Source organism: Botryllus schlosseri, chromosome 14 (genome assembly GCF_051294905.1).
Source record: "Botryllus schlosseri isolate E-star chromosome 14, Bs_hap1, whole genome shotgun sequence".
Taxonomy (NCBI): domain Eukaryota; kingdom Metazoa; phylum Chordata; class Ascidiacea; order Stolidobranchia; family Styelidae; genus Botryllus; species Botryllus schlosseri.
Genome location: NC_137249.1, coordinates 13603370 through 13619843, shown reverse-complemented (window position 1 = coordinate 13619843; position 16474 = coordinate 13603370). Strand labels below are relative to the sequence as shown.

At 39.2% G+C, this 16474-nt stretch overlaps 1 protein-coding gene across 1 annotated transcript; it reads left to right on the top strand.

Annotated features, from left to right (window-relative positions):
• Positions 1-1212: 1212 nt before the first annotated feature.
• LOC145456462 (nose resistant to fluoxetine protein 6-like) lies at positions 1213-15411 on the top strand. The gene is made up of 13 exons (XM_080334577.1): positions 1213-1837; positions 3047-3189; positions 3259-3419; positions 3499-3581; positions 5531-5695; positions 6871-7060; positions 7152-7326; positions 7403-7482; positions 7665-7787; positions 8103-8313; positions 11644-11842; positions 14755-14913; positions 14995-15411. The coding sequence occupies exons 1-13, from the start codon at positions 1489-1491 to the stop codon at positions 15249-15251; spliced, it is 2295 nt and encodes a 764-aa protein (XP_080190703.1). The 5' UTR covers positions 1213-1488; the 3' UTR covers positions 15252-15411.
• Positions 15412-16474: the final 1063 nt, after the last annotated feature.

Below are 16474 nucleotides of genomic sequence, written 5' to 3'. Positions count from 1 at the left end.
ATTGATTACACGAAATATCATTGAAATTATATGCAACCGTCACTCAGGATGCTTGAAACTGATCTAACTGTTAAGTTCTACTTGTGCCAGATCCTCGTATGTAATAAAAGCCCAGATGTTACAGAGAACGTCGAACAATGTTTGCAATAACAATCAAGAATGGTAGCATTGGTAGGGTAAGTTGTTGGAGATCCTTTTTTAAACCAGTATGTTTCATGGCTGAAGTAACTATTTGGATATAAATACAACATCACGTATAAAAGTCTTGTAAGTACAAGCAACTAACTCGAAATACGAAAAAGAGGGCATCTGGGCGTTCTCGGAGGATCATTCACTTTTCTAGAGAAAAGTGGGCAAATCCTCATAAAAGAGGATATATGGTAAGCCTAATTCATAGGATATGAAAGCGCGAGATCGTCTCGTACAAGTAAGTTACCATTTATGATTGTTATTTGGGATGGGCAACCAGAGCCTTTCTGTCAACTTATTTCTGTTCATTCTATTCGACATGCCCGATCCGATTCATACGGCATGAAAAATTATTCGATTCCATTTTGAATGAGTGATTCATTTTGTATATCCCTAGTATTGACATCACACGTAAGTTGTATAAGTAAAGCAATAGTGATTACCAGATTCTGTTTACGTACTGAATCGGCCCGACATCGTAATATGGTATGCAACTTGTGACATTATATTGAGAAATATGTTTTGAAATTACGTTATGCATGTTTAACCTCTATGATTAAACATGTGCACTTGTGCAGTGTACACTGCACACATAACTATATATAATTCATCGTTATCGCAAGCTATTAGCAATAGAGAGCGTGTACGCGTTTACTATATATATGTATGTGTATGTATGACATAAATGATATATAGGATTATATAATAGTATGGTTCAGTTGTACTCTAAGTTTCTCATATTATCAATTAGAAATGTTGTAGAAAGCGAAATTATCTCTCGTTGAAGTGAAGATCTTATCGCAAACTTTCAAGAAGTACAGCCAAACTGGAATGGTACAGCATTTCATGATCGCCGGATTAATTCGATCGCTTGTCTATTAATTAGAATAAGCCAAGGGTAATTTTGAATTTATTGAGAAGTGTGGAACGTGGTGATTGCAAGGTGTGGCAAAATAGAGAGTTCGTGGTCTAATTTGCGTGTACGTAACGTACGTGTCGTACGTCACAATGGTGCAATTGGTAAAAGAAACTGTTTGAAAGTAGTGTGAACTGTGAAGCCTGTAACTCACTTCGGACTAGTTGGTCCGCGGGGTCAAAAAGGTTGAGAACCACTGCTGTAGAATATTCATATTGCAATTTTTCGAAGTCAACTCAGCCGTCCATTGCCATGCAACTTAATATACAATCGATTTCTGGCCGCACAACGGCATAACCATCAGTGTTGTTGTTATTTTATGTCAGTGGGTAAAAAAATCCGAGGCAACGTATACACAATCAGCGGATAAATTTGACATCACAATGAAGAATATACCAATTTTGTGTGTTGCGTTCTGTCTCGGCGTCTCTTTCGTACATTCGAACGAAATGAATGGACACTACAAAAGTTTGGAGAAATTCATGCGGGATCAACTTCCTCCCTTCATTCCTAAACAAAACATCGATAACGTTCTGGACGCGACGAGGGCAAGACAGTACGAAGAATTCCTAGACGCTGCGCGTCTCGGTTCTGAACTATACACTGCGGAACTGTCGATAATAGAAAATGTCACTGACAATTTGTCGAACTGGGTAAATGCCTCCAAGTGTTTCGAGCAGATATTCAAGATTCGAAGAGATCTCAAGCTTCGTCGGCCTTACGCTGCTTTTAGTAAGTGGACTGTAGGCCTACGTTAATATACTGCTGGAATAATGAATTGTACAAAGGAGAGCTCAAACTCAAGCGTTGCTACTCAAGTAGCAGTAGAAGAAGCACCGTAAATGTGGACTTCATTACAAGTAGAAGTTGCTATATTCAAGACTCGTGAAAACTGTTGCAAGTCGAAGAAGAAAGCGAAGATATGAAAAGTACCCAATTAAGTTTAGTTTCAAAACGTAGGTTTGGTGGATAAGGCGCATTTTTCAAACAGGTATTCATTACTTCATGGAGCAGATGGTTCTTAACCTTATATGGTAGCTGATTGCTCCACTTTGATAACACCCACAATAATATCGTCCTTCTAGAGAATAACTGATAACAATTTGTTTGCATTAGTAGTCATGAATTAATATATATGGGTAACAAATCCATCACGCCACGATCAAATGAGGCGTTACCAACAAAGATGATGTCATATAGTGTCAAAGTCCGAAATTATTTGAATTACCTATCTCGTCCGTTATTTGCTAAACTAGTGCTCAACTGATCATGTTTAAATACCAAAATTGTTCTCTCCGTCATACTAATCATACTTCCACAACCGTTTTTCGGCATGATAAACACAAGCTATCACAATATTAAGACATTTATCTATAGATTATTATTTTAGCTTTAACAATCACACAAAATAGCACATTTGACACGCATTCACTAAACTAACGAGTTCAGAATTTGAGTCTCCCTACCTTTGAAGCATATAAATGATATACATTTATCAGCGAGCTGCAGCGTCATGTCTACTGGAAACAATGACCTGGCGAGGTTGAGAAGGCCTAGTAGCTCGTGCTGCGTTTAACAAATCGTGTTTTATGACACACAATGTTTTAAGCTATGATTTAAATCATGGGTCCCCAACCTGTGGGCCATGGCCCCCATTAATCAAATAGTGTAATTTTTAAGTGTTATTTTTTATGCATATGTGATCCATGGCCTACTAGGCCATGTGTGATCATGACTTGAGAAAGCGATAGAAAAAAGGTTTTAAACACTGGCATTGTTTTAAACATCTGTGTTTTATATACATTTTCATTTTAAACCCAACCCTGCCTGTAAAGCAATCCGTTTAGCGATACGCCATTTTGCAGCCTATTTACTCAATGCATCCCCGGACTCTGAAAATGCTCTACCGCTGTAAATATTATAATACAACTTGCATTGTAGTTGACGACTCTAATGGCAAAGAGGAAAGTGGCTTGTATCGTGGCAACTTCTTGTGGCTTGGAAGGTATTACGAATGCGTTGGACAAACTGATATGGAGGATATAACGACGAAGATGTGTCTCGTGACATTTGGTCGTGATGAGGTACGATTTCTTTAATTCCAATATGTGGTTTTTCAAACGGTTACCATACCGCCTTCGCCATGTTGACAGAAAAATCCGAATGGTATACGGGTGGGACAGTGCGTTCCTCGTATATGTACGGAGGAAGACATATCTGAGTTAAACGAGAAATTACTGTTAAGAAGACGTTTCTCTGCTACTGCTGTCTGCCCAGAAGAGTTATCATTTACGCCCATCGATATCGCACTTATGTAAATAATTGAATATATTGCTAGTCTTATTGTCATCCTGTCCCTACGACTGTTTCATACACAAATTAATTTTGTTCAGAGTTATATTATCGGTGTTGGCAACCATGGTGATCGTCGGCACGATCGTGGAAGCAACGGTCTTTAATCCGACTACCAGCAGCGGTGAGTTGGCAATTGCCTTTTCAAGCATCTCTTCGTTACTAGAATCACTGGAGTTCAATGTAGTTGTGCGGTTTATTTTTGTATTTGTATGGTCTACTCGCTCTGCTGGTTTTTATAATATTGATAGATGAGGTGACGAGATATACTGTGCAACCGCGGTGAATTTTATCTTCAGTGTATTACTACATCCATCCAAACGTTACTTTGATATATAGGCACTAGAAGAGACATGGCTATTTGAAAACACTCTGATAGACGATAAGTCATAACACGATTGTGCGAGACGAGAGAGAGAATTTGCAGGTGCATAGGCAGGCCGTGTTATTTTTGGCATTTGGCAAAAATAGCTTATTTTTGGCAATTTTGGCATCGCCATGAATTCATCTTTATAATATATATAATAATATTTATAACTATCTAAAACGCTTCGGTTTGGTCTTTCTTATCAAACGGCAGTTACAAAACATGCAGTATCCACACTGTGCCATCAAACAGCAAGATTTAAATCCGAATTAAAAACGACGTTGAAGATTAAATTTACCCGCTACAAAACCGAATGCTTCAGCAATATCTATTCTCAATAGTCGATTGACGGTGCGTGCAAAATGACCGGCATTCACATCGGTCACAATACTTATGATCACAATTCAAAAGGGTTTCTGACACGTTTGCATCGCAGCGTACACTGCCTTACCAATTGTTAGAAATCATGGATGACTTCATAATCAATATTTATTATACGAAAAATTATCCACCATGCAATGAAAAACCATGAGGAAAGGACTAAATCTACATATGTAGGATATGTATGGTACGTATAGATCTTGAGGCCTTTTGCTCCATGTCTGTTCATTGATCAAACTATGTCCCTATTGGAAAACGTGGCACAATATACGAGGTGCTGAACAATGAACTTGCAGACAGTTTTAAATTGCTAGTTAAAGGGGAATGGAAATTGGTATGATGCACATTGAGATAAATGCAGTTTGGATCGCGCGTGGTGGCTACATGATGTAATAAAATGCATGGGCAATTGAGCATTGACAACAAGAATATTCATAGTAATCGAGCTAAATTTAAAAATTAGGGCTCGCTATCACAGATTCCGAAATATGCTGATTACTACTTTGGCGTGCAGAGATCATCTACTTCCTAATCGCTTAATCTCATCTTCTTCCTAATCGCTGGATATAATCTATTTCCCAATCGCTGGATTGATCAATCCGAAGATTAGTCGTAAATCCAGATTTAATCATTGGACTGTTTGGGCTTTTCATTCACCTTTCATGGACCCCTTAGGGCTTAGATAGTAGTCTGCGGACCCTGGAAGGATTCGCGGACTCTAATTTAAGAATTCTGCTTTACACACTTGTTTTTTCGCTTCTTACAAACTCCTGACAATTCTTGTTGACATTGTTATCAAAATCTTTCATGAAAATCTATATTTTCAGAAATCCTTGTTTTTGACATTTTAAAATTTTTATTTTTGTCAGTTTTGACATTTTGTTCCTGAAATGCCAATAATAACACGGCCTGTGCATAGGGATTTGAACTTGAACACATACCCTCTCAGCCAATCAATCAGTTTTTAATAATATTTTCATCATTTCAAAAAATCACAAGACTGCGATACGATGAAAAGATAGGAAGGTGTCAAAACAACTTGGAGTGGCCTTTAAGATCAGACACCCACCTTAGCTTAGGCGAAGTAAAGAAGAGGCATCCACACTGAATGAATCAATCAATCAATCAATCCGGTTTATTAATATTTTCATCGCTTCAAAACATCACAAGACTGCGATACAATGAAAATATAGGAAGGTCAAATAAGATCAAGATGCTGAGAGAGGTCTTTGCTGGTAGAAAGTATATAGGCTACATAAAATTTGGACGTTTGTACAAATATACCATATCGTACAAGCATGCTAGCGATGTTCATTCGATATTAGGCTGGCTCAAGATTCTTGTGTGCTTCTCGATGATCAAGAACAACAACGCATTATTCCGCACCAAGAGAAGCCAAAGCAGCATTCCAGTTCTTGATGGAATGCGATTTTTGAGTATGGCATGGGTCGTGCTCGGACACACATTTTCCTACTCGAATACTAACACGGGTAAGATGTAAATATATCTCTTTTGCTAATTTCTTTGGTTAGAAATTGTAAATTGCCGAGTAAGAACATACTCCCGAAGGGCAGGTCCCGAAGCATTATTCACTTATTTCTAAATTCTTCAGGTATACGATTCTGGATTCTTTAGCGAGTGAGGTAGCCTATCCCTGGCACTACTATATTATACCAACATACTCGAAAGTTCACTCGTCACGAAATTTCGATGCTTACGTTACGATTAAGAACTATACACGAATAACTGAATGAAACCAATGATTTTGAAGAAGTTTGTCGATTTTGAACAATCCTGTAGGCCTACACCAGCAATATCCAATATTGCTAAGAACGGGATTTGGCTTGATTGCTGGCGAAGCCGTTTAATCAGCCGCCATCATCATGGCAGTTTACCGTTAGAATCTCAGCTGTTGTGTGTTTTGAATTGGCGGTGGATTCATCTTGGCTGCTCCTGCATCGCCGTAGCTGCGGTGTCTTTACATAGAAAAGCTCAGAGACTGACCCTTTGACGGGCGAATACCAGGAATAGAGGAAGTGTCAAAGCAAGGGAAGCGGAGATTTCAGATCCGTATTGAAAACAGTAGCCTACACCAAACGTTATTAACTAGTATAGTGCCATTAGGCCTGGTGGATGTTAGATGGATTGACCGTACTTCGTCGTTTCGTCATCGGATTAGGCCTATACCTTGTACAGTACATCGCATTGTACATGTACATTAGGGCTGTTCAAAAATAACTTTATTCCCGGATTCCAGCCATTCACTATAATTAAATTGTCAGGTTACCCTAAAAAACGCTGCACACCAAATTTGGTTCAATCCTAACAAGTATAGTACTCCGCAGATTTAATTAAAATTCCTAATTTATTAGAATATTAAAAAAAATCAAATTTCTCTGCCAACCCCATGAAATTGTTGAGCTGTCTTCAAAGACGATACACAACAAATTTGACTCAATTCCGACCAGTAGAAGCGGAGGTATGTGACTTTTTCGTTGATAATCCTCGGATTATCCTGTACATTGAATATCTTGAGCGGGTGTAACTAATGGAACCGCTGCTTAGGATTATGCTGCAGAATTCAAGTCATACCACCTTTCGCTGCAATCCACCCATCTATATATTATTCTCATTGTAATATTGCCTTGTTTTGCCATTTACCAAGACAACCTGGTGGACACTGCTGAATTTTATACTTCGCACATCGGTACGTTGGCTATTGCAAATGGCACGCTCTCGGTGGACTCGTTCTTTTTCCTAAGTGGACTGTTGGTGACGTACCTGGCGTTGCGTAAAATGCGCAGTAACAATGGAAAGTTGAACGTGCCTCTCATGTATCTGCAACGATATCTCAGGTAGCTCTTTTTCGCAATTTCCGCCGATTGCTCTCGCGTAAAAGTATCACGTTAGAGACATCACAGTCTGAATTCTTACCTCTTCATCTAGATTAACACCTGTCCTGATATTCGCAATAATATTCATGGCGGGTTTGTTCCAAAAGATTGGAGGTGGACTTCGATATCAGAATTTCAACCAACAATTTGCGGTAGCTTGCCAAGACTGGTGGTGGACAAATATTCTGTACATCAATAATTTAGTGCCCAAAGACCTTTCACAAGCGGTATTACGGTCAATGTTTTTGATTTATGTATATATGTGTATCATCATATTTTTACACGTTATGTTTTTCATGTCAGTGTATCGGCTGGACTTGGTATCTTGCAAATGACATGCAATTCTTCATCGTATCCCCTATATTCATATATCTTCTGTACAGGTATGGCGCCGGTAGGGTATATTTTCCTGGCTTCTCAATCATGGTGGTGAGAGTATAAAGTAGTGGAGACTCTGTGAGTCTGTGATGACTCCTGTAACTCCTCACCATTATCAGAAACGAAACTTTTGGACGGTTTTGACATTCTTATTTTGTTAAATCTAAATGTCAACACATCATTTCAGATATCCAAAAGCTGGAATGATCGCAATAGGCGTTGGAGTATTAGGTAGCTCTTCCATCACCGGAGCCTTAACAAGATATTACGAAAAGTATCCTGACGTCTACGCTTACTCAATCATTTACAGGTTAGTCGGCTGTATAGGTAGCCTACATGTCTCAAACTTCACGAGATAAGTGTTCTCGCAATTCAGAGGCAACGAGTATAGATTTTCAGTAAGATGTATTTTACCCTGTCCATATTTATCCTGGAATGTGACTGATTTTCCCAAAATTAATTCAATATGATTGCCAGCCAACGGTTTTCTGGTGTGTCAACGGTTTTCTGGTGTAACTGCGTATATACTGTACAATTGTACGTTCTCTTATTTGCAGTGCGCGAAGATACCGAGCACTGCTCAGTTCATTTCGAAATTGTGAAATTTGCGAAATTTTGTTGTTAGAGCTGTCGCGTTCCTGACGTATCCCTTGACAATACTGCCCAAAGTGAACATTCCAGCTATCTACACGAACGAGACGGACACCGGTTTAGACAGTCCTGCCTATTGGTCCGATATTTACGCTAAGCCCTGGTGTCGAATCGGAGTTTACTTCATTGGGATGTTGACAGGATACATACTTTACGTCACCAATAATAAACTGAAAATGCGAAAGGTAAGGGCAGACATGGGGTAATCGTGATTTGTAATTATAATCGATTCTACGAGTACAGCATTTTCCAGTAATCGTAATCGCAATCGATTATTTCAAATATCTAATCGATTTCTTTGTAAAAGAGTGATTACCTTTTACTTGTACACGACTATATGATATGGATTTTCAAACTCCACTAGTCATTATCACATCATAAGTTTTTTCTTTACTCGTCATTGCGTATGAATTATCCACATGTAGTAAATATGTATTCGATGTAGTAGCCTATGTCAGATTATATCAATACAGACTGGACACCACTATCTCGCGGGAATAGGATAGGCTAATGAGTAATAAGTACCGCTCTGTCTATTAGTCTTCAAATAGTAACGTACTTCTTGATGTTAGGTGATGATTTGATAAACGTAGTTTGAACGTTGCTTTTTGACGCGGAGTCTGTACAAGTACAGTGTACATCGGAAAGCGATTTCAAATTTCGTACTCGTCAAATAAAACATGATGATTTCCACAGTGACGTGCGCTCAGGGGAGGTAAATGAGGCAGCGTCTCACATGTCGTCGGGATGAGTAAAAGAAAATTGTGGAAACATTCAATGATCTTTGATATTTACCAGTGAAGTTCATCCATGACTAATTTGAAACATTGTTGCACCGAAACTCAAGCAATCTGCATATTTATCGTTCTAAAATATAGATCGAAAGGAGTGGTGACACACATATGAGGCGCAGACGAGGCTAGCCTCTCCTGTGATAGCGCAATTCATCATGAACAGCTCAGAATCTATAATTACTGGTATTAATCAAATAATATAGTCACACTGATCCCGAAAATCCAATTATTAACAATGTCAGAGCAGCAGAACCCCATAAAATAGCCAAGAGATTTGAAATTGGGCTTTGTTTCGTACAATGACGGTGCAGAGAAACAATAACCAAGTCAGGCAGAGATTAATTAGCCACACTGATTGTTGGCTACCAATCACACAATCAATGCACTATAGCAGTGGTCGGGAACCTTTTTCGTCTGAAGAGCCATATTGACCCTATATTTTCCATTTGAACTCCCAAAGAGCCATACATGTCGATCAACTATTACGTCACAATTGAAAAGTCGTGACGCCAATGTAGCGCAACTTCGAAATCACTACATGGGATTCGTCGTTTCCACTGTATTTTCTCTGTAGAAACTCGTACAAATCATGCTGGTTGCCTTTATTTGAGTAATGAGTAAGCAAAACTTGAGTTCAATAGATATTTTGCAAGTTATATATTCTTGATTTTATTGCACTGAGAAGAATGTGATATTTTTCGAAGCTTAAGACGATTACCATTTAGATTTCCAACAGACGTAGACACCAGCGAAAGTATATGAATCTACTCTTTACACGGTTTTACAGTTAATGCGTCTTTTGATGTTGCATGGCATTCCTGATGACTTTGTAGTGTGGCTGATAACAATTGTTGATGTTAACTTCACAAGAAATTTGAGACTTCCTTCGGTTATACGAGATCGTAGGTTCGTCTTGTTGCTAATCTTAAATGCGAGGACCCCGGACCCATGATTCGTAGGTGGAGCCAAACATGGTCACTATGCAGCAGCATACATATACCCACTGTAATGTGTGATGTCCTGATGTGTCAGTGACGGGTGGAGTCAGGGAAAGCGGGTGACGCCGTGCCTCACCTGTCTACTAGATTTTGGAACATTATTACTACTAAAATCACGCAACGTGCCTATTAATTGTTCGAAAATATAGCGTGAAAGGAGAGGTAAGGTATAGATGAGGCACGGCCGGGCCGGGCGATGCCTTACCTGTAATAGCGCAATTCATCGTAAATATCATAGAATTTATAATAACTGATATTAATCGACTGTAATTGTCGCACTGATTCCGATTCGACTTCTCGATTCTCGAAATATTCGACAGTAACTTGACGTTGCGCCGCACGCCTACATTTTAACAGCGACTACAAAGCTCTGTTATCAATCAAGAACTTGGATATCTATGGCGTTGTTTGTGATTTGAATTTGTAATTGTGAATGTCACTTTCACGGTAGTTCATTTCTCACCGTAGATCAGGAAGACAGTACGTATTTGAAAACTGTATTGTGATATAGGTGCGTGCCGCCACGCATTCTACTCTCTTTTTTATCAATCAACGTACCGTGCAATCCAGGATTTCGTGGCGGGTACATCAAATTCGGGAATGATATTGGTCGCCGGCGCGACAGCAAATTAAATTCGAGGATTTTGAAAAGGGGGTCCGAGTCCCTAACCCTGAATACGCCACTGTATCAACCTCTCAAAGACATGTTTATACTGCCACAAAAATAATTATACTGGTCGTGCTGAAGATTTAATAACAAGTTGCTCCAATATAGATAAATTAGGCACAAAAATAAAAATTTCGCAAAGAGCCATATCTTATGCCCAAAAGAGCCATATATGGCTCGCGAGCCATAGGTTCCCGACCACTGCACTATAGACTTCGCAAACGGACGATGTAGTATGAATCGCGCAGTTGCGACGACCAACAGGTAGTGCATAGCAAATACATTCCCTTATTGATGTGGCTGTTAGGTATTTTCCGTCCATACATACCTTCAATTGTAGATAGGGCTGGGCACGATGATTCGAGTACTCGAATCTGAATCGAGTATTAATTTTAATGATTCGAGTCGAGTGGGCGGGCGGTACAATTGCCCCTGGGTACGGGGCGATTGTAACATTTGAACGTTGATTTTCGCGGCCAAAAATTTCCATGATTGATTGTTGATTGAGTTCCATTTTAGTTTTTATATCAACTATCGAGTTGTTGGCTTCTTTATATAAAACTTTGGAAATGAAATTTCCATGAGAAAAACACGTAACGTTAGAAAATACAAAAAAATGCTTCAATTTTCCCCGATCTCCCCTATAATCTTCTTGATGGGGACAAGGATTATCGCGGTTATTCGTCAGATGATAACGTTTAAAAAAAAGCACGTAAACCGCGAAGGAGGGCCTTCGAAAGCGGGAGGCCCCTGGCGACCGCCCACCTCGCCCACCCCAAAAGCCACCACTGGTTACATACATACAATCACGTCATTTAATGTAAGTATAACTATATAGATACATAGGGCGCAATTATCTATGGAGAATGGACAGAGTACAAGCATTACCTATAGTAGATATTCAACAGATAGTCCAGCATCCTTGAGTGAATACATATGTTTGAATATTATCCTGATATTCATGAAGTAAATTCTAATATCTGATAGTTAACCACGTGATTGCAAAACTTATTATCTCCGATCCTGGTTTGCCAACCTAATGTACATAATTTTCAGATTTTCGTCGCGCACATGTGGGTGATCGTAGTTGCTGTGGAATTGGCCGTGGTGTACGGTTGGTGGGGGAAGATTGACGAATCTCAGTATCCCGATTTTCCGAGTTATGACCTAATGGCATTTTATGAAGCTGTCAGGCGCCCATTATGGGGATTCGGCCTCATGTGGATCACTATAGCGTGTACAAGTGGTTACGGAGGTTCGTGATATGTTTAGGCATCCGATAACCAACATGCGATTTTTTTGTGCCCATAGGACGTTTGTGTGCTGTGCTGTGCATGCATATTGCATAAGCATAGCAAGGATCAAAACGTGCGTGGGCTCAAAGTAACCCTGCCCAGGAATAAGGTCGTCTAGATTTGTAATCGAAACCGATTATGGTGATTACAGAATTTTCAAGTAACCGCAATCGATAACATTTGAAAAATATTTGAAGTAATCGTAATTGCAATCGATTATTGTGCAGAAAACTCGACTGCGTTATAAAATGAAGATTAGCCTACTCAAGTTATTTGTTTTACACAATTAACTTAACCTGAACAAGTAATGTAGCGCGATGTATCAAGTGTATAGGTACGTGATATTTGCGCACACGCACTATTATATACTCCAGTGGTTCTCAACCTTTTTGTCCTCGCGTCACCCTTTGTACATGAAAAATAGTTCGCGGTATCTAACGCAGTGGTTCTGCACTTTTTTGGCTTACGGCACCTGCAAACAACCAGAATACTTAGCAGCACCAACTTCGGTAGTAAGTACTACTGAAGATGGGTGTTGCTAAGTATTCTGTGACCATCCCTACAGTCAATCCAAAATGTTTCTGTATTAAATTCAACAGTTCCATCGAAAACAAAATTATTTATTGAATTTCATCGCAAATAAAGTCAGTGCGAAATTTGCGCTTGACTTCTAGAGCATGTCATTTCAATGTCTGGACGCACATTCGTTTATGCTACTCATCTCTTCTTCAACAGCAAGTAACCTCTCCTGTTTTGGTTGTTATGTGGACCAGAGCGGAAATCCGCTCTCGCGCAGATACGACGTGGAAAATTGAAGTAAAATGACAATTGCCTTTTCTTTAATGCAAGGATATTCCTACTGAATTTTAATCCAAAATTCGTTGAGAGCCATCTCACTGTACCCTAACTTAAAGTTTCCGTCATTACGGATGTCAATCAGCTCTTCCTCCTCTTTGAGATTTAAAGTAAATTGGGTTTCCTGCGGCAAACATCGGTTTCTTACCCATGCATAGTTTTCTGTGACTAGTGTTGGGACATAAGTGTTTATTTTTGCATGCAAACATTCGACATGCTAAACAACTAATGGCACGAAATCCCGGTTATTCGTTTGGCAGACATGGGAGAACATACTACAAGTTCCTACTTCTGCTCGTACAGTCCACACTTTTAATTTCTCTTGCAACTAATGCTCTAATTTTGACTGTTGAAGATAAGAGATTTCATTTCTGCCTTGTATACTCAAATTTGTCTTATTTAGGTGGTCAAAGATATCTACCAAGTATTCTAATATCTCTGGACATGTCCCATGTACGTCTACGAATGGTATCATTTGACATGGGAATCGTTTTCAATTCATCTGCAGCTTTGGCCCCAAACATTTTTTTACAATTCCAGTGCAAGCCGGAAAAATAACTTTCTGCGCCTCCGTGGAAGACTTTGAATTTTTAGCTTGTAGACTACATCTTCTACGACAGAACTGGCCTGTTGGCGATCTGCTTGAAACTTCAAACGTTTTGGCAAACGACTTAGATAATAACCTCAGCAGCGGGGAAGTTTGTTAACTGATATAATTTGATCAACCATACTTCTCAATTCTCGTATTCGTCGCCGGTAACACAACGTTTTACTACAAGCCTAAATTCTAACGGAAACGCCGGTACGCTACTTAACAATCGCAATGTGGGTGGGTGGCTGTGTGGATGTAATTCGAATTTGAAAACGCGAACGTCACTTCCAAAGGAGTTCATAACTCGCTGGTAATTGGGGAGACACTGAGGATTAGAAAACTGCATTGTCATACAGGCGCAGCCAAGTCTGCTGTTCTGTGCGATCAAACATTGTACAAAACTGAATTCAGCTTTCAAGGTACGCGACATGTCGGGTAAAGCGAATTTTCGGACATACTGATTGCTGGCATATCCTCAATTTTGATTTGTCAAATTCACATCAAGCTCGATTTAAATAATTGATCGTGTGCCTATTTTCAAAATTTCGAAGAAATCGTTCGCGGCAGACTTGAGAGACGTGAATGGCATACTAGTGAGCAGCGCACACCGGTTGAGAACCACTAATATACTCTATTAGTTAGCTATGTTCAATTGAGTCGTAAAGAATTATCTACATGTAGATGTAGGCACGTGTATATGATCGATAGGTATTCGATGTGCCAGTATGATAAAGAAACAACCGCTCTGTCATGTTTGGCAATGTCATGAGAATGACAATTACCACTCTACTTTCTTTTTAAAGTTGTTGTTTTTTGTATCTGGCATCTCGGTTCTGCTATTGGTCAAATTGATGTTTGTCTGACATTACGGCGTGTGACGTGAATCGAAACGACGTCAGAATTCAAAAAAATATGCTCTCTTGTGATGCAGTCTCATCTCAATCGTTATATAATAATCTTCGAATATGTGTTCAAGGCTCAAGTTCAAGGAAGAAAAATATATGCAATCGTGAATAGTGCTGATCGTTTTTCTCTGTAAGCGAATCGTAATCGATTACTCTGGATTTCGACTGCTTCGTAATTTTAATCGTGCACATCAGAAGTAATCGTAATCGTTGCAAAATCAATTTAATTGATGCAGTAACACAGTAACTGTCTCGTGTCTGAGCAATGAGCATGACAGGTATATATTTAAATTTCATTACGTGTTGACTAGTTGACTGTTGACTGTTTTTTAGTCAACACAACAAGATTTCCCATACAAATATTCCAAAATTACCTGTTGTTTTATAAAAGTGTCCTACTTTCCGGACTCCAAAATATGATAACCCTACACTAGGCCTATATGTATTTACATGCTTTCATTCATATGTTGCTATAAACTTATTAAATAGTAAATCATCATATATGTGTGCTTCACAAAAGGTCCTGTCAACTCTCTTCTGAGCTGGAAAGGATTCATTCCATTGAGTCGTCTGACGTATTCTACCTACATGTTTCACCTTTTCGTGGTGACTTTCCTGTATCTTTCTCGAGAAGTTGAAGTACACTTACGAATTGACACCTATATCTACTATTTCTTTGGTGAGTACGCCTAAAATAAATCTAGGCGCACATCACACAGGCGAGATGAACTATTTCACGTTACCTATCCTTCCCTTACAGCCACTCTGGCACTCTCTATGTCTGGAGGCTATGTGGTGTATCTTCTGATTGAGGCCCCTGTCGCCGAATTACAGAAGATTCTGCTAACCAGGGACAGCACCAAGACTTCATCATCGAATCTTACAGTAGAAATGAAAAACGTAGATGTTCAACGGGTAAAGGATACCGTCGTAGTAGTAAAGCAAAATGGGATTGACGGACACGAAAATGAAGTTGACTTAGGCGATGAAGTCCTTTCTGGTGGAAATAAGCTCTAGTCAGAATGTATTCGAATTTTGTCGATTTTGTGCTCATTGAGTTGTCTTTGCGTTTGTGCTCTTTGTGTAGTTTAAGATTTAAATTTAAACATTGGTTCTCAACCGCCGGTCCATAATGTTTGTGATCGGTCCGCTGAATATATTTCAATTTTATTCTCGATTAATGTTATTCTCGATCTCTTGCGATTTAATGCTGAGAAATATCTTGATTACTGGGTACCCTCACCCTCACCCCAAAATAGAAATACGCGTAATTTATAGAAATGGCCATTTTGGCGTCGCCACATACGAAGTTTTAGGTCATGTAACAGGCGACTCCCGGAGATTTGCCAGAACGATCGGCAGCGAAATAATGTTGTCCGAAAAGGAATGCCTTTATGCTGACCGATAATTTCGATGTATGTATAATTGTCCATAGGCGCCTAAATTAGGGTTACCATATTTTTGTGGAGCCAATTCCGGACATTCGTTAGCGCCCACTAGTGTATTATAAAATAAAGTATGACACATTATCTGTCAATATGACGTCATACTAGCAAAGCTTTGCCTATCGGCCATGGGTGGTCACGATCTGGATCAGGAGCTGCTATAATGCTAATTCAGTGTATTTATGTGGTTGTGTGTTGTAACCATAAGGTCGAAACAACATTTTTTCAGTACCCGCGCCCGTCCAAACAAACACTGATCTTGAGCCCACAATATTAGGGTAATCGATGCAATATCTGGTTTCTATATGCATCTGGTAGTTAAATTTTGTGAATCAAATAGGACTGTAATATTACTTCTTCCATGTATTACTATTAAATTTTGATCCTTTCTCCGCCTACATGATCATAGTTAGCGGACGAACATCGCAAGGAGTTTATTTCGGCCAGGACCAAGACTATAAGCTTTGTTACTGGAGGTCTTGCTCCATGAGGTTATTCCAAACAGGGTGAACTTTATTTTATGAAAATTGGACTTTAGGGTCAAAAGTTACGTCACTTTGAAAATTTCTGCTCATTCTGGGTCTGCACATCTCAGGTTTTATTAATGAAATATTCAAGAAGGTGTAGCTAGATGTTGGACAACAGTTGAGATACGGCACTTGGATTTATCTGAAGCTTGTCTGATCGTCTATATTTCCAAATGAAATTTAATACCCTGTAAGTTAGGGTCAAAGGTTAAATTGAGGGGGAAATCTAAAATCAGTCAGGCGTTACACGATTTAGACAGCGGATTGC

Excerpts from the sequence above, each read along its gene's own strand:
- LOC145456462 (XM_080334577.1), top strand. The coding sequence starts at position 1,489 with ATGAAGAATATACCAATTTTGTGTGTTGCGTTCTGTCTCGGCGTCTCT. Across the intron at positions 3,582-5,530 it reads TAATCCGACTACCAGCAGCG|GCTGGCTCAAGATTCTTGTG; the intron begins GTGAGTTGGCAA and ends ATTCGATATTAG. Across the intron at positions 7,061-7,151 it reads TATCTGCAACGATATCTCAG|ATTAACACCTGTCCTGATAT; the intron begins GTAGCTCTTTTT and ends CTCTTCATCTAG.